The sequence below is a fragment of the Cygnus atratus genome, chromosome 1 (assembly GCF_013377495.2).
Source record: "Cygnus atratus isolate AKBS03 ecotype Queensland, Australia chromosome 1, CAtr_DNAZoo_HiC_assembly, whole genome shotgun sequence".
NCBI lineage: Eukaryota > Metazoa > Chordata > Aves > Anseriformes > Anatidae > Cygnus > Cygnus atratus.
Genome location: NC_066362.1, coordinates 14,367,703 through 14,394,057, shown reverse-complemented (window position 1 = coordinate 14,394,057; position 26,355 = coordinate 14,367,703). Strand labels below are relative to the sequence as shown.

Sequence of the window (26,355 nt, the reverse complement as noted above, 5' to 3'; positions counted from 1 at the left end):
TTGACCGCACCAGCACAAACTTCTTTGGATATTATATTAACATCGCAATTCGGTTTCCTAATCTGTGATTTAATATATCTTCAGAATTCGCAAAAACATTCACTGCTCACTGAAAAAAGCAAGCTAAACATTCTTCCAAGTCTGAAATTATTATAAGCCCGCTTTTTAAAGATGCAGCCCTGTTAAAGCTCAAGCAACACGTTTATTTGTTCATTTAAAAGCACCAGTCACTAAAACCTATATTATATTACACCATCTTGTAAATGACTACTGAAGTGAAATGCTTGCACTAATAAAAACTTAAAAAAATACAAATCTCTTACTAGCAATCTTTAAGATTTGTACAGAACATGTCAATAGGAAAACACTTTATACATGTTAAAAGCTAAGACATTTTAGCAGCTCATTCAGCGTAACCAGGTAGTATTCAGTTGTGTCTGGTTTTTTATGCTTGTGTCCATTTTCAAAACTTCTCGAATCGCCATAGTAGCATAGGTGGACGGGGGAAGGGAGAACTCCATCTTCAGTGCCCTGAACTTACCATCTATTGTGAAAGGAGACACAAAGCAAAAAGAGTTAAGAGCATAAGTAATGCTTATCCTGGATGTCATCTGAAGTGGACCCGAGTTTTCCACCACTACCCCTAAATCCATAGAACAGCCATTACCACCACACTCAAATGTACAATCCACAGTGTAATGTAGAATTTCATAAAAACAACTTTATTTAAAGTTTTCTCGCAGTAGAAAGTGATGTCTTAAGTATTTATTGTTAATGACAGTTAATTTTGTTAAGAATCGGGTTTTCCTTGGTTTGTGTGTTTCTGTGTTGCTTTAAAAAACAAACAACAACAACAAACAGGCTTTTGTTATTTCAAGATTCCTAGCCCCTCTTCCTCCCCCCCCCAGAAAGTAGTGCCAAAAGACTTTTTAACCAAAGTTATTTTAAAAATTTAAAGATCAGCAAGAACATTAATTTACCTGTAGGAAGAACTGGTAATGGTTTTCCTTCCAACTTATCCAAATCCGTAGTAAATAATGGGATTTTAGGATCGTCATATGCAACAACTTCCCTTTATAACATACATAAGGTTTATTATTATTACTATTATTCAAATTTGCCTGTTACAATCATACAACTGAGATGGAATGATTTTCTAATGAAATTATTATGAAATTTATCTTGCAATAACTGGTAAAGCTTTATATAGAAAACTTTACTCTGTTTGATGAGGATTATCACAAAATAATGAACTAGGGAGAAATTTCTTTGCATAATTAATCTTCCCATGGCATATCAGGATTTCCAGCTATACAAGAAATATAGTTTATGAAATTAGGGGAAGAATGGTGTAAACTCTAAGAATACTTGGAAAGAAAACGGAAAGCATTCACTTTGAAGAAAACCCTCTAAACTTCTTTGAAAAGGCTTAAATACATATTTATGTATTCATATAATAGAAAACATTCCATATGTAGTGACTAGGCTGAAAAAAGTAACTGGGAAGTAGATAAGCTTTAAATATCAATAGTATTTAAAATAAAATGTAAATATTTGAGGTTTTTGACTCCCTCCTAAACCCTCTATATTTTGTCTATTTACCAGTGATCAAGTCTTTCTGTACATTTGTATGGTTACCTGTTTAAAAGGTATTTATTTGGTTGCTGTGTGACAACTAGGTTGTGTCTCTAATACAGTAATTTAGTATATTGAAGTGATATAGATCTTTCTGATTGACATGCAGTTAATTGGAGACCAACTTTGTTGGTTTAGGCAAGTGTTTAGGCAAGCTCTTGCAAGGAGAGTAACAACCAGATAGACATTTTGACACTGATGCATCTGAAAAACAGAGGACCGCTGTAGAAATAAGGCTATGGTTCAGTTTCAGCTGTATAAGCAACATGAGGAAAATGCACAGAGATTTCTCCCTACCCATGTTTCAGTCTATATGCACACACCATGGGTCAATCTAATACTTCTAACTTAGTCATCCCACATATACTCTATGCTGCCAACTCACATGTAAGTTTGTTTATCCTCCTACTTACCAATTGACATTCTGAGGTCGAATAATAATCTTTCTGTATGCTCCAGAAAGTGAATAATCTCTGATCTTATGCCTCATGTTGTTGATATCAAGATTGTCAGCTACAAGCATTTCCTTGTAGGCCTCACCAACTGCAAGAGAGAAAAAATATTTAATCAGAGTGTAGCACAGCTGATTGAAACAGACAGCTTTCATAGAGCATTCCTTCCTTTGTATTTTAAGTTTTCAGCACATATGGTTATATATGGGTTAAACATTAGACAAAAGTTTAAAATTATATATTGCAAATCTTACTACCTACAATGTTTGCTTATACAACCTGATTAGTAAAGGCAAGTAACTAAGAAAGAATCTTTTTTAGTGAATCAAAATTCCAGCTGAAAACAAAACTTACAACTTACAAAATACTTTAGGTAAGTGGAAAATGTATGTAAGATGTCAGTGAAATGTCAACGACCTTCAGAAGACTAACCTCAGGTATATGGATTTAAAAAAAGGGGGGGGGAGAGCAGCAAGACTACCCCTTGTTCTATTTTTGAAAAAGCAGAGACTGAAACAAGTAAAGAAAGCCCTTTGAGGAACTTAGCTGATAGGTACCTGTAAGTAGCTCTGACACTGCCGAAAGAAGGAGTAATTTTTTTTTTTTTTACAGTCTTGCATCCCTAAGTGAGGGTGTGTACCTGTATGCCAGGGGAAGACATGGAAGGCAATGGACACATAAGAATATCCAGCAGCTAAAATGCTGTCTGATGCTGCTAGCCTGCACTGCAGTTGTCAGCATTACTTCCATGCAATTGGGAAGTTTGAACAGGAATAAATTAGGCTTTCCATGGGAAAATTCCATTAAAAATACAATGAATACAAAAAAAAATTCAGCTTTTCTTTCCAATCTTTTAATTCAATGTGGTTCACTGCCATACATTGTAAATAGATCTTTGCTTTCCAAATGTTTGGAAATGAATGGGATCCAGCTCTGAGACTCGGTTCTGACAGCCAAAGAAAATCAAGAGAGCTGACCAGTCTTTTAGGGACAGCAAAGCACAAGAACAGTTTAACCAAATATTGGAAGATTGGCATGGTTAAGTAGGGAACTTGTGACTAAGTTCATATCTAAGAAGGACATATACAGTAGGTGGAAGCTAGGAAAGCCTTCAAACAAAGGATATACAAGCACTGCTTAGGCACACATGGATGGCATTAGGAAAGCCAAAGCTCAGTGAGAGCCTTCTATAATGAAATTATTACATCTAAGGATGAGTGGAGAGCAGTGAATGTTGCTGATCTTGCCTTTAGCAAGGCTTTCAACATGTTCATGCAGCATCCTTATATCCAAGGTTAGAACATTACAGTAGGTGGACTGCTAGATGGGTAAAGAACTGTCAGGCTCATGGTCCCAATGGACAGTCACCACTGGTTTGTGCTCTGCCTAGAAGCTTGTTAACAGCACAGCTCCTCAAGGGACTGGGACATGACATGTTAAATAACTTTGCAGCTCCTCCTCCATTAAGTTTGTGGAGGAAACTAAACTGAGGGAACAGTCGATACGCTTAAGGGCAGGACTACCATTCAGAGAGACACAGGCAGAGGCTAGAAGAATAGGCCAAGAGCAACCTCACGAAATTTGTTAAGAACAAGTCCTGTACCGAAGAATGATTAACTCCTTGTAATGGTAAAGGCTACAGAGCACCTCTGCTGTCAGTTACGTGGGAATCCTGGGGGAAAGGAGACTTAACAGAGCAAGCTGGCAGCAACAAAAGCTAACAGCACGCTGGACTCTTGTCAATGGGAGGGTAGCCAGTAGCTACGCCAGTAACAATTACTGCCCCTTGCTGGGCACTCGTTAGATTGCACTTGGAATAAATCGGGTGTCCAGGTACAGGCACCCCAGTACAAAATATATGATGATAAACTTTAATGAATCTAATGGAGGGCCACCCCAATGGCAAGGGGTTGTAGCACATACTTTGTGAGGAGAATCTGAGACAAATGGGCTTCTTTAGCTTAGAGAAGACTCAGAGAAGACATTAGAGACTATTTGTCCTTGGAAGTCTCACACCTGACAGGACAAAGCTGGCCTTGCTTTGACCAAAAGCTTGGACCAGGTGGCCTCCTGAGTCTCCTTCCAACTGAAATGATTCTACAACTCTGTCCCTTAATAATAACATAGTGCTCCACGCAGATAGTTATAGATTGCCAAACCTATTCCATAAAAACAATTTAAATCCAATATACCTTATATACAACAGATGAAATATATGCATTTTAACATTTGTATTTGTTAACATTTAATTAAACCAGATCTGGTTCTTTTTCCTAACATCAAAATTTTGGGTTATGTATTCTGTAAGTTTAGCTCGTTTTCTAATTTAAAAAAATCAAGTGCATATACTTTTTAAATGAACCTTTCACCATTTTTCCCCTTGTGCCAAGATAAATCATTTTGCTGCATTAGAAGTTTTCTGGAAAAGCTATTTGCTAAAAAGAAATATAAAACAGATTTATGTTAAATTATAAAAATTATAATGAACTCTAGTATCATAATGGGAGAGGTCGACAGTAGCATGCCTACTACTAGAGCACAGCTCTGAAATAGCTAATTTTTAATGGTCAGGAAGGTTGGACAGATCTCATCTTCCTTTTAAGAGCAGATCTACAGTTTCAGAGTCACTATGTAAGTCAATAGTCAGACTTACTTTTATGCTTTGGATAAATAACGTCAAATCCAGGCAAGGGCATCACAACGTCATGGATGGTGTAGTTATGAACATCTCCTTCTTCAATGTGAACAGCTGTGGCTACAATCAGGACAGAAAAGTAGAGTTACCAGTATGGATGCCTGTGACAGTTAACATCAGCCAAATTTAAAATGAGCCATTTGACTGAAACAACCCTACTTAGAGGGGGCTAACTACTCTGTTTTATCTCCACTGTAATAGACAACATTTCCAAGAAAAGAAATAATAGTCTTCAAGGCTGTCAGTTACCAGCAGACTCACAGCCTGGTTTCCAGAGACATTTAAAGCCGAATGAAGTAAGGACTGCTAGATGAGCAATCAATCCTCTTACCACGTATCAGGCATACGTGAAGGAGAAATATCATGGACAATCCCATCACAGCTAAATGCAAATCCAAGTGAAGAGAGTTTTGACTGAGTGCAGTTGCTGCTTTGCTAGATACTAATGTAAACAAAAATTCCTGTGGCTAAAGCTTTCTTCCATAGTTCTCCATAGCTCAACAAGGTTTGGGTTTTTAGGTTAATTCTTGAGATCAATCAGTCCTTCACAGTCCCCCTTCCCTATCCAACTGCCTAACTGGAAAAACGAGTGAACCAACAGCTCAGGGATGTGTAATTCCTCACTCCTGATTCCTTGCAAAATGTGCCTAAAACTGGCCAAGGGATTCAGAAGACACGGGACCAAAATGGGTCACAAGGAGAGAAAGCAGATCTGTTTGTGATAGTGGATATTTGCACCTTGTTTTCTACCAATTTGTACTACAAAGCATCACCGACCCTTTTTGTTTGTTTGTTTGATTTTACCTCCTTTAAGTGTGAGATCTCCCGGTACAGCTTTAAGCCCATATTCTTCTATTCTCTTGCTCACCATATTATTCCAGACGTAACTCTGGTAGCTATGAATGTACATTAAACGATTGTTTCTTGGTATCTGGAGGTTAAAAAAAAAAAAAAAAAGAAAAATTAGAAATATGTATTTTTAGGTTTTTCTTTTACTCATAAGCCAAAAATGTATATATTTGAAATGTCACCTTCTCCAGCAACAGGACTAACAAAACAACTTGATATACAGACTTGTGTCTTTTATTTGTGATTTGGGAAAAAGGTATGTGAAGAAATAATGCTTTTATACATTTGAAATCCATACACAAAAAAACACGTGGGGCTGTTAAAAGAAACACTGAATTCATCATATTCAACCTTCTGAAATCTTATGTAAACTTTGCAGATATTAAGGCATAGCATTATTCTAATTGTGTTCTTAATAAACAAGAAATTATTCCCAGCTTGTATGCTGGGCCCAATAATTGCTGGTTATGAGCTATCTTCTCCAAAGATTTCAACGTAATTACAGAACTTGAAAGTGACAGTGAATCCACCACCCATACAAAGCTGGTTCATTAGCATATTATCAGTTTGATTTGTACTTTTAAAGCAACGGGAAGAACTCTGATACTGAATTTCTACACAATCCTCAGGTCTGTATTACAAACGGTTACTAAGTGTAGCTGTATTGCTTCCAACTTAAAGAGATTGTTGTTAAAGAGATCATTGTATAAATTGGAGAGCTCATTATACATTGATTACAGATGTCATATGTTACCATCAGCAGTACTTCAAGCAAAAACGTAGGATAAAGATTTTACACTTAGACCGAGAGATGCCTGATGAGAGTATTTCTAATTCATCATGATACCATGAAAATGTTTATTCAAGTAAATAGTCCACAGCACTTTTACACTCACTATGCCAAATGCAGAGATTATGTTCTTCATTCCATACTTTAAGAGTCCACGTAGAAGCTGTCCCTCCACGCACCTTTTTACAGGTAGTTTCTTGAGGGCTGCTGCTGGATCTTTAGTCTTTGCCCATTCTTCTCTGCATTTTACTAAGTATCCCTTTTCAGCTAGAACAAGAATGCAGAATAAAAATATTTTACCTACACACCAAAAAAACATTAATTTCACCTTTTGTTAAAACAGTTGAGTTTTGTTAAAACACTTCACTCATGACAAATTACACAGGTTAACAGAATCACAGAATAGTTGAGGTTGGAACCTTACCTCCTGGTCGTGGTTTTAATATCAAATCCATTACTTCATTCCAATTGTTCTGTAGAATAGCTCTAAGATTCAAACAGGAAAGTTGATTACGAACTTACTTAATATATTTTAAGATTGAGCAAACTTATTCGAAATTAGAAGTATTGTTTGCGTTTATGCAGTATTAGAAGTAGTGGCATTATGCAAGGTACCTGCTGAAGCTCTTTCAGAAACAAGGCCTTCCTTGAATCTAAAATTAAAACTGGTACATGCAATAGGACAGAAAAACCTTTAAGATATATAGGGTTTAAACAAATAAAAAGTGATGAAAACAACACATACCTGCCAATTTGGTACGTAGGAACAGCTGTAGTCCCGAATCTTTGCATTCCATAGTAATTAATGAATCCAATTTCCCTGAGAGAGTTCATTGCTTGTTCTATCTGGTCATCAGTTCCTGTTATATTTCTAGCATTAAAAAAAAATAAAAGTGTCATGAACAGATTATTAAGGGCTTACACGATTTCATAATCCCCAAAATATTACAGCTCAACATTATACAGTGCTTAATAAATTCAGTAGCCTCCTGACAATTGGATTTTTCTTCTTTTTTGCAACATAAGATATACTGACTTCTCTTCCCTGTTTCGGGGTGGTGGTGGGGAATCTAACAGAACGGTCTAAATACATGCTAACAATATTACCTGAGAACAACAGTGAAATGGTTCCCTTGCAGCTCTCCTAATTTCAGCGGATGGTTCTTGTAACTGAAATTTCCTAATTTAAAGTTCATCAAGCATTTATTCAGATGAGCAAGTCTTTGTGCAGTGATTCTAAAAGAAACAGACCAACAGTGACCACCCTATGCTTAGAAAAGCAGGTAAGTTCAATAAATATAGAAATGCCATCATTTTGAAACAAAAAAGCAATGACAGTCTAGTTTAAGAAAGAATTCTGAAAAGAAGAGAACATTCTTAAGGCCTACTTATTCAAGAGAAAACATGCACTTTGACAAAGCGTTAATACTGTCTTTTCACATCTATGTTAGCACATGCATTCAAAAAAAAAAAAAACCACACACACACACACAAAAACCCAAGCTTTTAACATTGAAGTACAGTGGTACTCCACACCACAAGCCTAACTCTGCTTTATTTGAGTAAATACGCCATGAAAGCACCGTGGTTAACTCCAAGACTGTGCTATGTAACTAGCCGCTGTGTGAGCTCAGTGGAAGTGAAGGAATATGAAACTGTCACTGATTTCTGTCATTTTTGTTGCTAGGTCTTTCAGAAGTATGTCCTGTTCTTTGCATCGCAGAGCTGCTCCTTGACACTTCTGCTAAAATTTATACCAGGAGAGACAAGTTTATCAAAGAGCGTGGCCAGCATAATCAGCTCAGAGGGGGCTGATAGTAGGTTACCTCTCCCTCCCCATGACATCTATCTCCAGTGATCTACAGCAGAGTTTGGTGCTGTGACGCTACTCAACGTGCACCAGAATCAGAAGGTTCCTCCCAGGGAAGCTGGCAATGCTTACAACACACTGAAGCTCTTGGATGCAATGTTAAATGTGACCGTATTAAAAGTAAACAGAACAGCACCTGAGATGGTTACACCACAAGTTCAGTGAATTGCCATCGATGGGTAAACTTGTTTTCAGTAACCAGAATCTGGGCTCCTCACGTAGTTCACAAATTAATTTCTTTTATATGCACAAATGTATGCGCATGCAAACCACAGGAAGGAAAATTATGAACAATTAAGTAGTGAATGCCCTCCTCTTAACAAGAACTTGGAAAATTACTGGCTCTCAAACCTCAGAATTCCTCCACTTGAGGACTGTGGTTTTGAAAGAGCTGTAAGTATCAGTACAGGCAGAATATTCCAGCCAGCTAAACAGATATTGTAATACACGACTGTGAGGCATCCATCATCCTCTGTTACTAATGTAGCACTAATTTCAAGTGCCTAGGAACCATGTAATTATCTTGAAGTATGCCAAAATAAGTTTTATTATGGGAGTAGGTTAAGGCAAGAAAAATTCCTTCTCTTTTCTTCCCCTTCTGGCTACTCACAGATGAGCAAAGGCAGTGGTTAGCCTTCTCTGGAGCTGTTCAGAGTTCAGTGAGAAAGGAAATAGGATTCCAGCTGGAGGAAGGGGGAAACAAAAGTCAGGAAGGAAACGCGACAGGATTTTCACCGTGTCGTTCTGCTTATCTGCTGTTGCACGAGGACCATGCAGTGCAAGAGCACACAGGCAATTTGGCCCACTGCTTCAGCCAAATATTAGCTGCATTTACATGTACCTAGCCTATGACTCAGAGCACCACTGCCTGAAAATGTTAGCAGTCTCCATGGAATAAAAAAAAGATTATGGTTTATTCATTAACACATGCTCAAGCACGTAACGAGATCAGGACATGAATTTGCTGTTCATGTTACGTGCATAACGAGTCTTGGCTTTTTAGTGAGGTAGCCAAGCCATCGTGGTAGGAGTGCAAACACTCCAGGGTATTTTCACTTACCTAAGAACAGCAATTTCTTGAACTGTTATAGCCCTTTTATCTTTAGTTCCCATGTAGGAAAATATGTTTGGCTTCACTCTTAAAGGCAATGGTGAGAGATATAAAAACTGTTAAAGTAGCCACAGATTGAACACAATTTTCAGTATAATTACCCAGAATTATTAATTTATCTTTTATGTGGAAAATACATATTTTCTATTTGAAATAGAACATACATTTGTATAGGTAGACTTATATTCTTCCCCAGAAGTAGGCTGCAGTTCGACACTCCTAAATATGTGTGACATTTCCTAAGTTCATCTGTAAGTAAATAAAACTCAAACTTCCCTGTTTTAATTTTATGCAAACAGAACCACAACTGTGCTTTCAAAATATGAGCTTTGAAATACTTCTCTCTATATATCCACTCAATTCATGAATATGTAGCCATCATTATACAAAAAATTCACAGCAGGTCCATTTCTTCCTTAAATTTCAAATAGCATGTCAATTTGAATACCATGCATGCACATGACATGAGAATATGTGAAGTTTATTTTTTAGAATATGTGAACTTAAAATTTGTTCCATTTATTCCCTCAAAAAGGAAATTTCCTTTCCACTTTGTGTACTACAGCCCGTGTTACACAGGAAATACATCCCGTTATTCCAGCTATGGGCAGCAGGTGGTAGCAGAATTGCCACTAGGTATGTATTTCCACCAAACTATATTCCTAATAGTCTCTTCCCAAATGCAAATATTAGTATTGTATTGTACTGGTTACTGTCTGAAGCGCAGATATTTATTTTTGAATAGGAACACTGAAGGGGGGTGGAAAAGCAGGGAATAGATCACTGAATTGACCCTATTTAAAAAGAATTCTTTGTCTGTAATTCATTGTGTTCCCATTGTGCCTTTCATGAATCTGTTTGTTGTTGCATTTCGTGGGGTAAAAGGAGTTAAGGCTGTGTTTGTACTGGAGAAACTAATACATGGAATGACAGTTTATCAATTAGTACTTAGCAACCAATTAGCATATTATCACAACAGTATCTGACACAGATTCATAACATACCTGCATAAAACTCACACATTCACACACTTGAATAAAACTGGCTTTTAATTCATGTTATTCACATTGAGCCTATGAGCTGCCTAGCCCTTCTCCAAACGGCCAATTTGAATTGTGTAGCTTTTTTCCACTGAAGGAATAGGGTACAGCCTTTTAAAATCACTTGGGATCACTTTGTACTTTCCTTCTGAAACATAGTTTCAAATTTGGTCTTTTAAAAAAGAAAAAATGGCTAAAGATTAGGCAATAGTAACCACTTGTATTGCTCTTACATAACCCTGAGGCTTAACATTTGCAATAACATGAAATACGCAGTGGGAAGACAGCCTGCTAGACAAGTTGACAGAAACAGCAGCCTTACCTTAAAAATTTTGATAGGACATTAATGGCATCCATAGTATCCTTGTTCTCCTTGTACAGTACAAAATGGCAGTAGCTTCCCCTAGATTTTGGCCAAGAGTGTTTTCTTGGATCTTTAAAAATAAAAAGGTCAAAATTTTATTTCAATGAATATTTGAATTCTTATTTCAATGAATATGGTTGCCATTGCAGTTCCATTTAAAACAAATACGTAAAGTCAATTTCTGATAACCTCCATCTGCTTTAAAAATAAATAGATACATACTGACAGCAAAAGCTGCAAAGCACATTGAAAAGTACCTTCTCTCCTTCCACTGGCTGTAAATTTCTGTTTAATCAATCCTGGCACCTAAAAAAGCTTCATTGAAATGGTGACAGTTCCTTTGTCATGAAACTACTTAAAAATATCCCCTAGTCACTTAACTGCCACATTGCCCGATTAAACTCCTCAAAAACATTATCATTATACTTACTTTTAGCCAGTACAGTAAAAGCCACTCCACTTTTCACCTGGTGCCTTCTCTAATTGGTAGATTTGGACCATTGGAGCACTGTTTGTAGGATGACTACAGTAATATTTATCGTACTAATGTTATTTATTTTTGTAGGATTTTCTTCTGTATGTAATGAGAAAACATGGGTTGTATCTCTATAAAAACTTTAAAAAGTTTATTATTAAAATATTAAGGTGAATTAGGAATTGGACTCAACAGTCCTTGTGGGTCCCTTCCAACTCAGGATATTCTATGGATATTTTTTTAAGTCATGTGGGAAAGAAAAATCTGGCACCATTACAACATTAACAAGTAATTCAAGCCAGATACTGTGCCATGTTTAGAGAGCACCAGAGGGAGAGAACTTCAGCTCCTGCAGACTATCAACTGATTTACAGTTCTGTACAATTATTTGGAGATTGCTGGAGAGGGAAGCAAAACCGTCAATATATTTGTCGAGCTTCTTTTACAAACAAAAGCTTCCAGGGATAACACTTTCCTTTGACCATCATCCACTGTTGATGACATTACTGAGAATGAAGGTTCATTCAACAAGCTTTAGCAACCTATTTTGAGGTGCTTTGTTTATCAATTATTTCTTTTACAAGAACAAAATTAAGGATTTGTTTTTAAATAAGAAGCACCTTATTTCTTGGTAGCCACCAAATGGACATTTGTTGTTTTGTACAAAAAGAGCTTTTCTTTCCTAAAAATAAAAGCTATCTAAAAAAGCCAGTCCTATTTCACTATATAAACGTCAACACCGAAAGGAAGGTCTTGGAAAACACTGCTGGTTTTGTTCACATTTGTTTAATAAACCTCAGATATCCCACGCAGATAGTGAATATGTTTAAGCTTCATTAAACTTTTCGCTAAAGGACAGCTCTTCTTGCCTTCTTGAGAAAGCGCCATACACACATACACTTCTGCCAAAACAATTTCTCATGCTACAGTTTGAAATACTATATATATATAGTTTTTAATCACTAGAAAATAATTCCAGTGACTGTCTTGTACCATTGGTTCCTAAGCAAAGTCCTCCCACAAAAACAATATAAAGTTTCCTAGGATCTAAACTGAGTAGTATGATCAAAATACTCAGTTAGGAGTATTAAGAGACCTCACGCTGCTACTGGTCTCTGTTCTGAGCCACCACTTTTCTTAAGCACACTCAATGAAATACTGCATTCGGTTTGAAGAACAAGATACCTTCATGAAGAACTCATTAATTAAAAGAGAAGTGGGGAAAACAGTGAGTGATTCACAGGGAAGGTCTTCTCCAGCTGAAACAGTTCTTCAAATTTAACTACTTCACCTTGCACGCAGTTATTTTGACACCCTCCTAAAAGAGAGCCCTAATCAAGGCAAGACTAAAAGGACTCTGCATGATACGCCCACAGGCTTCTCACCTCTGGGCACCACAGCCACATCCCTATCCCCAGCACTAAGTCCTAGAAGACTACAGCTATAATCCCAATATTTATCCATTCCTGACCCAACACACTGAAGTACTCAATTGGGTAGATGGACTGAAGGGGCAGCCTGCATTCCTTATTGCTATTTTTTCAGTCTCATTACGTATTTCACAGTAAAATCGTATTTCCGAGACTTTTTTTCCAAACCTTTTGCTGCAACTTGAGGGCTAGAAGCTTTCTGTTAAGATCAGGACGTATGATACATACTTTTAAAGTTGTATACATCTGGAGAATGGATTTTGAAATATAAGGCTGAAGGGTAAAGTTTTGGCTTAATGAAATCAAAGGGAAATTTACCATAGATAGGGTATGTAGATAGATAAGTATAGTCAACCCCAATAATTCACATCACTTATTACTGGCAGACTGTCTCTGCACCAAATGACTACTGCCTATACTGCACTAGTGAAAAAGAGATAGCACAAGCCTAATTCTTAGCTGTTTCCGGGAACTGTAATCATTATTTGTGTGTAGGTTGGGTTTGTTTTGTTGTGTTTGTTTTGTTTTAAATTAATTGTTACTACTTTGGCCAGTCTCGTCACAATTTAGGAGGTCGTAATGGTTGGCATTTCATTTTGTTAGCATGAAATGTCAACATCTCTTACCTGTTGCAGTTCTGACCTCTGTCCCAATGCATAGCGTAAAGAGCACAAAAGAGTAGCATTTAATTTTTAGACTGTCAAAGGGTTTTTAGAGGTGAACATGCAGGTTTATGGTTATGGGATTGTTTATGCTGTAGAGAACATCCAACAGTTAGGTGGTGGATGACAGCAATTTAGACAGTTATGCAATGGAATCGTGCAGAGGCAAACAGTGAACATATGGAAAGCTTCAATCGGAGATGCAACAAACTTCATTTGTGGACAATGATGAAACAGCAATTAACTGACAATTTAGTAAGGCGGTATTTTAAGTATTTGGGGTGTGAACTTAGTATAAACAGACAGCAGCTTTTAATTTTAAAATTTTAGGAAACTATTTTTGGCAACCTTTATATTATAAACAAAAGTAATCAGATAGCTAATTAGTGAGTATTACACACTTCTGAAATGTTTCTTGCCTGGGGAACCTGCTCAGGACTGAGATGTGTTAGTGGCTGCATAAGCATGAAGGACACACAATCCTGACTAATAGGAACTTGCACTCAAACCCCACATCCATTAGCACTTACACACACCCACTGAAACTGTACACATCTCCACCAACTCGCCCAGGTGTTTGTAGCATTGCAACTTAACAGTTCAGCTTTAGATGATGCTCCTCTGCATAACAAAACTCTGCTCCAGAAAATGTTCTAATCCTAGAGATATATCATTAAATTCTCTTCAGTGTATTCCAAATACTTCAATCTTTTTATACAGTATTTGTTAAATCAAACTAGAAGCACAGGTAAATTTCCTCAGGCCAGGATGATTATTTTTTATCATAAAATTATAAATCAGACTGGTCAGCTTAATAACAACCACTTGACTGTAACAACGGTTAAAGAATATGTGCAAGCAGAAGGGAAAGGTGGAGGTAAAACCATTACAAACCAACAGAGAACAAAACTGGTTGAGGAGAATTTTGTGCTGTTAAGTATACATACTCCATGCATAAAGCATGCAAACATACAGAGTTTCTAAACAATCAAACAAGATATATAACACGTTATAACTTGTACCAATAAAATACAACATTCCCATACTTGCCTAAAAAAATTTCAGAAGTAATAACTACATTGAATGTGGAGATGGTCTTCTTTCAAATTTTAAATTATCTTATTTCCTTTTATTTTCCTTTCTCCACCTCCTTTATCTTTAAAATGAAAAGGGCTAGCCTTACATACTATACCACTTGCAGTAAGTTGAAATGAAATTGGAATACATCAGTTCAAAACAAACTTTAAAACCTTTAGTTAAGCATGCTAATTTTTCATTTAGACAATCCTCTCAACTTGCAGAAGGATCAAAGTAAAATTAAAATACATGTAGATTAAAAAATAAAACATATTAAATGATGTAGAACATATGAATTTATCCCCTGTAACCAAAAACAAGATTTGGTAAGAGTATATATAATATTGCATTTTGAAAATCTTTCACTACTGTAATTATTCCAAAAGAGTAACCACAACGTAATCAGTATGGACAATCTTTTGCAAATAAAACACGGCTACTTCTGCTTTCAAAACTAATGACCGACACTATCTTAAAGACCACAGTAAATATATTATGTTTATATAAACCTATAAGAAAACAAATAGGTCCTATCTCAATTCAAGTCATGGAGAATTTTATCATGATTTTTCGAGACAGTCAAGACATGCCGAGTGCGTTTCAACTACAAACACAGCACACGCTTGCAGATCCAGGCAAGTCCATGAAAGCTACGTTGAAACAATACATATAATAAAGCCCCTGTTTTGCCTGTTCCCCTTGTAATACCAAAAGGTCCTCCCACTTCTAACATAAATATACTTGATTAATGATTTGGAAAGAAAAGTGAGTAAAAATTTGAATGTGAGATACCATTTGCGTCCCTAGTTACTTTAGATGCATGACATCAGCACAGACAAAAAGAGAAAAGCCAGATTACATTTTAGGATGTACAATCCATGTAAAGTACTTTCTAATGCTTTGTTTTGTTTTTTAATTTTCAGGTTACTTTTAGCATATACTTTACCCAACTGTTGTGATACTGAAACTCACTTGCCAGTGCTTTTTTCCCAGCAGCATGATAGGCAATAATGTATTTTTTTCCATCTCGATCTTCTGTTTTAGTCTCCAGTCCAGGAAACAAGGACTTAACAGCTTGATGGATGACTGTTCTTTTCTCTTTACTGTCTTCAATTACCTGTGGTAAAACATATGCATACACAAAACAAATAAGATAACACAAAAGGAGAAGGACTCTCTCAGAGTTGAAGTTTTGTGTGCTTAAAAAAAACCTATTGAATCACACTAAACTGAATAGGTACACTTTAAGAAGTCTGGCCTAGTCATTAGTTTGAAAAACAGTTAGTAACTGATACAAAGTCTCAACATTCAAAACCAAAAATTTTCAAGACTAATTCCTCTCTTTTGTACTTAATAAAATTCCCTCTTCTAATGATAACTCTGGCAAAACTAAGTTTTTCTACATGAATTAAAGGCAAAAAAAAAAATCGCTAGTTAAGATTCATGGGATTGCTTATTTGAAATTACCAGACCTAATCTTACTCATTTCTCTATACTGAACGTAGCTCAAGAGTTGTTCTTCAAATATATGGAATATTTGACTTTTCAAAAATATGATTTTTTTGTTTTAAATCTTTTTAATTTCTTGTGACAGAAGACCATATTTATCCTCTTTTCTATTAAATCACTAAGCATTGCCCTTGGAAATAGTCTTTTTATCAGGATGGATTTTATTTAACCCTTCTCACATAAATATCCTATAAAACACTTCTAGACAGAGAACCAAAATATTGCAATAAAATTTTAACACCACAGAAATTAAGACATGCATTTGAGTTCATGTGCATAGTCCCACTGAGATCTTAACTACTCACATACATGAATTTGAGTATATCTGTAATGCTTTACAGAATTGCACCTAAATTAGCAACAGTTCAGTATTACCTGCTGCTACATCACATTCGAGCTGCTCTTATGCTACGCATGCGTTAGAAAGCACATACCTTCTAGTCACTCACTCTTATCCCCTCCCCCCCAAATTTTATCCCATTCATTAATTTTACCTCGATAGCAACACTAGTTTCTTTATTCTTAAGAAGCTGGAGCTCCTCTAAACGCTGCTTGTCTTCCTCTGACAAAACTGTAAATGTTTCTTCCGATGGGTCCTGACACGCATTTAAGGGGGGGAGGAAAAACAAACATCCAATAACCCACATAAAACAGTTTTCAGTCTCTTAATGTTCTTGCTTAATGAGTTTAGCCATTACCTTTACCTCAGAATTTACCTCATCATCCACTGGGACAGAAAAGTCATCTAAATGGCTTACACGTCCATCTTTGCCTATTTCATGAACAACAAAGTCCGAGTATCTGATGGGAAGAAGCATGCATTAAAACTGTAATTTAAAAAATAAAAATATCCCACATCGCAAAGTCCTCTCCTAAGAAGCTATTTGCTCACAGAATTCATTCAAAGGAGTGCAAAAGAAACTTCAGCCGTGGGAAAGCTGTACCTATTCCCACCCCTCAGAAAGATACCAAGAAAACATTGCAGAAAGTCTAGCGTATCTAAATCAAGTAGGCTTCTTTGCAGATAACCAAGCACCTGCTGTAGTTATTCAGTCATTTTCCCACTAATTTGGAGAGATCAGTAATTTATGTCCTTAATTGTCACTATTGACAATTAAGACTCTACTACGTCACCACAAGTTCAACACAAATGCACTGTCACTTCAAACAACCTGCAGGATAAAGCACGTGTTAGTCATTCTCTAAGGAAAGCAAGACAAGTTCAGCTCTGTTACATATATTCAGTTACAGAGAACATCTTCCAACAAAAACTATTCTGTACCCTCTGTGACAGCAACATAAAATTTCACTGTGACATTTTAGATTGAGTTGCTACACCCAATGAGAAAAACATCCTAACTTTAAGGTTAGAGTAGAAACAGTCTATGCTGCAATTGCTAAATTGTTTTTAAGTAGCAACAGCTTGTAAAGAGGGGGGAAAAAAAAGTCGTCAGCTTATGAATGTTGAAAGATCAATAAAAAGCTTGAGCACTGGAATGTTTCTATAGTATCCCCCCAAGCCTACGTTTGCCGTACTTTTGAGCAGCCATACATCTTACTGGTGGAATTCCTTCCTAAGGAAGAGTGTTTTACGTCCGCTCTTATTATCTGTAGCTGTCTAGACATGCTAGTGACAGTTACCATAAAAATGTTAGGATTAAATTAATTATAGGTGTTATAAACTGGGATCAAAGTCAAACTGTGAGTCCACAAACCTTTCTAGCACACAGCTACATCTGGCCACCTCAGTTTGAAGACTGGCAAATTTCCCAGCAGGAGGTTCAGCATAGACTGTGTTCACCAGTGAAGGATTATGCTAGCTGTTTAATGCTGCTTGTAAAGTTTAAATACAGAACATGTACATATCGTTTTATTGTATAAGATGTTCTATATATGAAGCTAGTATTTAAAAACAAGGACTTTTTGGTGCGTAAAACAAAACTGATTTGCTAAGGTAGGGCAACAATGATTTTTGCTTCAGAGTTTTTGTATGTGCACTCAGAGTTTTATTCAACCATGTTTTTTAATTAAAAAACTCTAGAAGATTCATGAGAAAATAAAAGCTACTATAAGCCAAATGTCTTATTAAGTTTATAATGCAAGATTCCACACCCTGAGTTATAAAATTCCCTTTTATGTTTTGTAAATGACATTATGGCTGATCACAGTGTAAGTTAAACTCCAGTGGACTACCTGCCAATATACATGCTTAACTACTGTAGCACTAACAAGTCAGGGAAATGCAAGAAAGAGCTTAGCTTCAATACTGTTATCAGAGCCTCCTGAATCAGCACTGAAGAGCTGTACAGAAGGTAGCTATATTGCACAAGGTTTTATGCTGCATGCTGCTGCCACAGATAAAGATAAATGGCAAAGCTTAGTGTAGTCATCTATTTCTATCCACACAGAGCTTCCCTCTCCAGAGTTCCATTTCACAGGAACAAAAAACAAATAAAAGAGAAAAACAACCAAGAAAAATGCCAAATTAAACCTTTCTTTCAATCTCAGCATTAGCAACAGAAAGCGATGAACCTCCCAAATGGCCGCACATAATCCAACTGCATCCTATGAGTCAGAAAAGGAAAATGGAAAACAAAAGCTGCTAACACAAGGAATTAACATAAATAACAAGACAAAGAGTTACCTCTCCTTTAAGATTCCAGAAAACCCTTTATGAGAGCTAACAAATTTAGTTATGCCAACATCACTTTCTGTCAGTCCATGCTTCATCATGTCTGCAAAGCTCTCTGGATCTCCATCTTCATCACTGTCCTCTAGTTCCTCATCTTCTTGCTCCTCACCTTCCTCATTGGGGATTATTTCATTTTTCGTGTCCTCAAGCAGAGATTTGTCAGGTTGTTCTTTTACAGTCTCAACGCTCTGCCCAGAGTTGTTCCCTGTCTGAGACTTCTCTGAGATCTTCTGTCTTTTAATTTCGTCTGCATTAGCCACATCATCCTCAGAATGAGGACGTTTCAAGGATACGCTATTCATTTCTACAGTTTCCATGTTTAAGGCACAGTGTAGGACAGAAAGCCCTGAGGAGCAAGAAGAATGGCTTATTTCCTGGCTGCTCAAGAGCAATATCAATACATAGTCTCTTCACTCCAAGGACTGCACTCTGCAACAGTTTGGGAAAACCATAAAACTTTCTGCATTTAAGTTAAACATCAAGTAAAGTTGTGGGGTTTTGTTTTCTTTTTTACAGCTAGAAACAATACGTACTTGAGAAGAGAGAAGGGAGATACTAAAGGGACTTAATACCCATCTGAGGCAGCAAGGATATAAAGCTATAAAAGAGCAGGATTCGATGCTACACAATGCATTTGCCACCACTGTAAACTCTTGCAAAATCTTACACAGCTGCATTGAGCCCTGTCCATGCAGATTCTGCTGTCAATAGTAATTTAGGGCCTAACAAACTTTCTGTTCCCAAATCTTCTGTTACACATTACTGCTCTCAATTATTCCTTGTTCTACCAAGATTTGATCTTGCAAGGATTGAGAGAAGATGGCTTGATTCCCCCTAAACCTGAAATCTCACCTTCTCCTTTTCTGTGTGCATCTGTTCTAACACACACAATCCCATATGGAACTCAAGATGGCAGGAATTCAGACCAAAAGATAATAGGGAAGGGGTAACACATTTTTTGAATGAGTGGGACAAATGAAACAACAAGCAAGTGAAATGATTTCTGAGAATATGACTACTCACAATGGTGGAGCAGGGATTTGACTCTTCACTGGCAACTTTAGCTGTCACCCTTCTGTCAGCAGAGCCAGAACCTAGAGATCTGAAAAACAAAGGAAAAATATCTATTTGAGAAAGTTTGGGAAAAAAAAATAACCATAAGGTTGCAAGGATGCCCTCAACTGCCCTGTGCTCATCATGGTCACTTCCAGCTGGCTCCACAATGGAGGAAACCCACCGCATGCCAAAACTCGACTCAAAAAAGGTGCACACAGTGTCTCTACTCGAGCATACTTAAAAAAGATAGGAGCTGCTGGTGGCAGAAAGCACAACGGGAGGCAAAGGAGGACGTGTGTGAGGACATACTAAAAAGGACCTGTGGGGAGGAATGTGGAAGGGAACGCTGCAGGGGACACGTGCTCCATGCCAGACCAAGGACACCTCTCAGGAGACCATGGCCTCCCACTAGGGAGCAACATCCATCACTCTGTATTTCTCTAATGTTCTATTTAAATTTAAAGGGTGTGTTTTTAAAGGAGGACACATGACTAATCATCACATGCTGAGTTGTTAACTACTTGTTACCAGTTTAGCTGTTAGCCACTACCAATTTAATTGTTGGGACTTTCAGCTCTAAGGTCACATAAGTTTAGGGTAAATAGGCAGGAAAGCCTGTTTTAGGAACATCTGAAATGTTTTGCTCAAATGAAGGACTGAAAACAGAAGCTAGAAAAAAAAAGAACAAAAAGGAAATAAGTAGACTTATAAAAATGCACATGCGGTACCTGAAAATGGTGACAAAACACACAGAGAAGAAAGCAAAACACTACACAAACCAGTATACCTACTAGCAGAAAACATCAATGTCAGTTTGTCCTCAAATAATAGAATATAAAATCCTCCTTTAAAAATATCATACCCAAGAGAAGCAATTCATCAGCATTTCCAGATTCTTCTTGTATCTTCCCAAATTCATGGGATGCTGGCAATAAAGCACTGGTGAGGAAAAGGCTTCTAGATGGCTTCTGAGTCTCCTTGCATGGCGAATGAATCCACATGGAGCACACTGAAATCTTCTGGAACACCTGCTGAAGGAGGTAACAAGACAAATCTCATGTTTCTAAAAGAAATATGTAATGCTGAGTTACTAAATGATGCAAATGGTTAAAAGAACTCAATGTTGGCCCCAGAGGCTCCGAAGTTAGCAGGCACGGCCTGGTCACGCTGGAGCGCTGCCTGGTGCCAAATGGCGACCACCACCAGGGCAGCCAGTGGCAGGAGCTGCAGTGTGGGGGCACACAGAGCAGGGTGTTTAGGAGAAAGGCCCTTTATCTTCCTGACAGCTGTTGAAGTGCCTCAGCCCTCTGCCCCGCTAACAGGTGCTTCTGCAGAAGCCAGGCTCCGCACGCAGCACGGCTCTGCAGCAATTCCAGCAGGGACCTCGTCCTGACAGAGCCACCGACTTTCCTGCCGCACCAAGCGGTCACTGGGGTTTCATTCCTCTCCCAGACGGGCACGGGATCTGTCACGGAGCAAAACACGATCGCAGCAGGGCGCGATGATGATGATGATGATGATGATACGAGCTCGGCAGGCGGCCGGGAGCCGAGCCCAGCCCTACCCCAGCGGTGCCCCCGCGGGCTTTCGATGCCCGGGGAAGCGGCTCGGGGAGCGGGGCGGCAGCGCCAGGCCCCGGAAGAGGCGGGCAGGGAGGGCCCGGGGCCCCGGTTATGGTCCCAGTAGCTCCAGCCGCCTCCTGCCGAGGGCTGGACCGGGCGGGACGGGGAGGAAAGGCCTGCGGCCCCGGGGAGGGCTCCGGGAGCTGGGGACGGGGGTACCGCTTACCCGCACGCCGGCTCGGGAGGACGGGCCAGGAGGAGGAGGAGGAGGAAGAGGAGGAGAAGGAGAAGGAGGAGGAGGAGGAGGAGGGCCCAGCTCGGCTTCACGCCGCGTGTACGGGGGCGGGCTCCGGCCAGAGCTCCCGGCTGCGCCCCTGCGGGCGGGCGGCGGCGGCTGCCTCAGGCCCGGGCTGCGGGGAGAGCCGGGGAATTACAGGATCGTTAGGGCTGGAAAATCCCTTCAAGATCATCTGGTCCAACCACCCCCCTACCACCAATGTCACCCACTAAACCCTGTCCCTAAGCACCACGTCCAACCTTTCCTTGAACACCCCCAGGGACGGTGACTCCACCACCTTCCTGGGCAACCCGTCTCAGTGCCTGACTGCTCTTTCTGAGAAGAAATGTCTCCTCATTTCCAGTCTGAACCTCCCCTGGCACAACTTGAGGCCATTCCCTCTAGTCCTGTCACTAGTTACCTGTGAGAAGAGGCCGACCCCCATCTCCCCACACCTTCCTTTCAGGCAGTTGCAGAGAGCAATAAGGTCTCCCCTGAGCCTCCTCTTCCCCAGACACAACAACCCCAGGTCCCTCAGCCGCTCCTAACAGGACTTGTGCTCCAGGCATGGCATTCAGGGCTGCCTCTAGAGCCAAAAGGAAGGAGCTGCTCTTGCAGGGAGGCGTAATTAGCAGGATAATTAAAAGAGTTCCTGGCCGGGGCAGCCCTGGGAAGGTGGCAGTGCCCATGGCAGGCTGCTCTGCACACCCTTCCTTCACCTCTGGCCTGCTGAAGTTTTCCTTTGCAACTAAAAAACTATACTTCGAAGCACCTAGGGGAAGCAGGCAAGAATGTACTATAAACTCCTCAAAAGAACAACAGCAGTACAGAAAAGCATAATTTTCCCCAGTCAGCTAGAGTCAGTGGCAGTGAGTCACGCCTGTGAGGCAGTCAGTGGCCTTCCTGAACTCTCCTACTGTGCAGCAGATTGTGCTAATTGAACATCAGTTCCCCGGGCACAGACGTGTCTGAGTGCCATTTCAGAACCTGCACCATGCAAATCACGCCACCATTTTAAAACCAAATAAAAACAGAGTGGATCTGTACTACGAGAATGCTCTGACCTGGTCAGAATGTCGGCTTCCACCCTCCTTTCTATTGTAAGCAGCAGTGCAAGAACGTCTTCATCATTAACTTCAACACATAGGATTTGTCTCTACTTTCAAGACTCTTTGTAGCATATCATAATACCAGCCAACCTCATATCTCCTCTTTGTCAAGCTATTAATGCCACTTTTTAGTTTCTTCTACTTCTTATTCTCTAGTCATACTCTGTTCATCACACGTGCATGTGATGAGACTTACAGCACTGCATGTATATGAGTGATTTTCTCATCCCTGGTACTTACTTTCTTACTCTGCTCCAAGAGGGGAGGCAACAAAGTGGAGCACTTTGGTTTGGATTTTAAAAATCCCAGGTACACATGCATTGCTGTGTGACTAGCTTACAAAGGACCATATTAAAGAAACACATGTTGCACTTAGAAAGGAAGAAGCAAAGATCTGTGGCTATTCTTGGGAGGGAGATGGATCCACAGAGATTTATTTTGCCAAGTTGATTTGTACTAGAGGATCAAAGCTGTGTCTTTATCACTGGCCCTCAGTGAACTCCCTGACTGCCCTTCTCACTTGGTATTTAAATAACCTACTAGAAACCAGTAGAGGTAGATGAGTTTTGTGTGTTCCTGCGGACAGGTCAGTGGTGGACTGGACACAGTGATAGACATGGCAGAGTACAGCATTGCTGAGGAATCCAGAGCTGTGACTACTGTTGTTCAACTCCCAGGCTGTCTTTGAAGTAGAGGAAATGTAAAAAAGAGCCATGTGTTGTTTGAACATTGCTGTCATCTCACCAATTACTATAGCTTCTGTACATAGGTGTTGAAAGGTTGCCCTTTGCTCCTCCCCAGGTGAAGACATGATGTTATCTGGCTGAAAATATCTGCTGGGGGGATCCTTCAGCAAGACTTCTCCCATGCATCAGTCCAACTTTTTTCTCATGTAGCTTTTTTCTTTCATCTTGTGCAAGAAAAGTTCCCTAAAACTCTTATTTTTCCTCCTCCAGATTCCTACATTAAGTACCTCTCCGTCTACAAAATCCTTGTCAGTAATTAAGTAGCTTGTACATTACAACCTCCGCTTGGTATGGTAATTACCCTACTGTTAGTTCTCCCTGTTGACTGTGTTCATCTACCATCCACTACCATTAGCTTGGATTGAATAGAATTTGGAGTGACATGAAGTGCTTCATACAGTGAAGAACCAGCATTTTGAAGGACCTGCAGGTGCCACCACAAGGTAAATAGCTAATAATATCATTACTATGTATTTCTCAAGTTTTCTAATATATTCAGCAAAGTTCATTACTCCTTTCTCAATAACAGTAGTAATCTCCAACATATCAAAGAACTCTTTGTATTTGATAATCTACAGACAAAATCCTTGAGACTGGCCTTCCTGCAGCTCAGGGGCAGGAAGGAGGGAATATCTAGTTCTGTTTCTGAAATAAAATGGAGCCATTCTGACAAGCAGAGAGCATCAGACCTTAAAAATTGTATACTCAGCCATGTTCTGCTATGATCTGCCCCCAGCATGGTTTTTATGTGCAGGCTGGCAAAGGGCATCTGTGTAGTCATCACCACTTTCTCTTTCCCTTAGTCAAATGCCCTTTTTTACATACAAAACTGTAAGAAAATAATGATATGACTGCAGCTTCAGCTTGATTTTTCCCCCGGTTGGTTTAACAACTAAAAATATTCTATTATGAATGGTTTTAATATGCCAGTCAGGTGGTATTAATAAAGTAATATTTTAATCTCAATTAAAATGTGAATATTGCTATGTTTCCATAGAAACTTAAATATTGCAACCTAACGGAATTTTTTTTTCATTGAAAAACATAATGACCGACGATAGTTATGGCCTGTAATAAGTTCAAGTTTATAATGGCTTCCTATGCTCAGGCTCCCCAGGAGGAGATATCAGGAAAACACATATTGGCAGGTGGGAGCATAACTCTCGCTAGGAGGAGAACAGAAGTAAAAAGCATATTGAGCCAATCTCCTACAAGCATGCTCCTTGAAAACCCAAAGGTACAAAGTCGAGCTGTTCCCAATTCATGGACAAAAAAACTAATAAAAGAGAGCATCAATAACTGCACTCACTCTTCAGTTTTAAGTCTCCCAGGGGCACAGACAATCAGGCTGATAAGTTGTAATTTTACACTCTTTACACTTAACTGGTCTGATTTTTACCTATGTCACTAACAGCACCACAGAGAATTAAAATGAAAGAACTTTTAAAAGCCTAATGTATTTTTCATATGTAGGTTGTTTTGCATTGCTAATGCTTATTTTGAAGCCGTGCATGAAGAAAAAAGTGAAGGTGATAATTCATTAGCATGCAAAATCTACAGTATTATGAGAAAAACTGTTTTGGGAGGGTGATAGAGAACTTAGTGCTCAAGGTAAGCAATTTCCATTAGAAGTTTCTGTTAAGTATGTTGAAAACAGTCCAAAAACAATCATACAGATTTGCAAAATAAAGGCAAAACTGGTTTTCAGAGAACACACTACGGAGGCATACAGAGCTTTAATAGGTCATCACCTTTAAGTTCATACTTCCCCTCTTCCCTACCCCCATTCTGTTTTAAAAATGAAAATCTGATTATTTTTCATGTTCATCTCTCCAAATCCCTTGGTCAATTAGTCTGCAACAGGAGAAAGGTAGAAAAACATCTTTTCTAGAGATACTATGGAAATTTTAGGCAGAGGTGATTTTTGATCAAGTTCCTCACTAAAAATGTAATTATATAAAAAGAGCTGTAAACAAAATCATCAGGTACTGTGCTGTACAGGGTAGTTTTAAGTTCAGAATGCATGTGACTGGAATATTAAGTAAAAACTTTCCATTGAATGTGGGGGTTAATCGTGAAATACATTTTCTTTTTGTACCTTTTGCTTCTCTGTTAGAAGTTTGGTTCAGTGATGGCCTAAAGCTTTGCAGCACTGCAGACAAAACAGGATGTTATTGCCCACGTATCAGATGTCTTTGATCGGCAGCGTTCAATTTTTGCAAAGACGGTGAAGAGCAATTGTTGCAGCTACTAGGAATCTGAACTGGGGGAATAATTAGATATTTCTGCCCCCACCCATAACTGTCTCAGGAGACCTTTCTCCTCCAAGGGCTGAAAGGCCTTTACTGTGTACCTGGGCTAGTGCTGTGTGGATGTGAAGAGGAAAACAGCCGAGACAGGGCACAGAGCCTAAAGCGTTACCTGCCAGCAGGGCTGGCTGTTCCTGCTGCTCCCACAAGGGCCACAAAACAGTGAGGGAACTGAGCGGTGCTCGGTGGGATCATCTCCTGCAGCACAGCTGCTGCCTCACACACAGGAGGAAAAGCAGAAGACTGCAAAGTGGAGCGAGAAAATGAGCTACGCTGCTGAAGTGTTGCCCTGCTGGGTAGCAGAATGTGCTCTTTATGTGCTTGTCTGCCCTGTCTATGCCTGCTGTCACACTTGTTTTTCCATGACATTTCTTTGACTGTCTTTGATCACTGTTATTGGTGTGAAATTTTGTACACCATTAAGCTACCAGCAAAATGACCATTGTCCTTTGCACAACTGGTTCTGGCCACTAAAAACACTCTCTGAATCACAGTATCAATGTCAAAGGTTGACAGATGTAAAACTAAAATAGATTATGGCGATACCTGTGGTATGTTTTTAATCATAGCTGTGAATTACTTTAAAATCTCATTCCCCATCATCCATACAGAAAATCACAATACCTGCATTGGACTAACTTCTGG

At 39.0% G+C, this 26,355-nt stretch overlaps 1 protein-coding gene across 5 annotated transcripts; it reads right to left on the bottom strand.

Moving 5' to 3' along the window:
- Positions 1-48: 48 nt before the first annotated feature.
- PUS7 (pseudouridine synthase 7) lies at positions 49-21,522 on the bottom strand. Of its 5 annotated transcripts, none has more exons than XM_035549465.2 (18): positions 21,496-21,522; positions 20,570-20,738; positions 19,675-19,753; positions 18,604-18,997; positions 16,658-16,760; positions 16,454-16,555; positions 15,423-15,567; positions 10,765-10,876; positions 9,352-9,429; positions 7,529-7,657; positions 7,167-7,292; positions 6,846-6,907; positions 6,528-6,688; positions 5,587-5,713; positions 4,741-4,842; positions 2,049-2,178; positions 981-1,072; positions 49-544 (listed from the first exon to the last, which is right to left on the bottom strand). In XM_035549465.2, exons 4-18 carry the CDS (start codon positions 18,966-18,968, stop codon positions 408-410), a joined length of 1,971 nt encoding a protein of 656 aa, XP_035405358.1. In that variant the 5' UTR covers positions 18,969-18,997; positions 19,675-19,753; positions 20,570-20,738; positions 21,496-21,522; the 3' UTR covers positions 49-407. The 5 variants fall into 5 exon arrangements, with proteins under 5 accessions (XP_035405358.1, XP_050564288.1, XP_035405357.1 ...); XM_050708331.1 differs by having other exon boundaries at positions 20,570-20,735; positions 21,496-21,510; XM_035549464.2 differs by having other exon boundaries at positions 20,570-21,517.
- Positions 21,523-26,355: the final 4,833 nt, after the last annotated feature.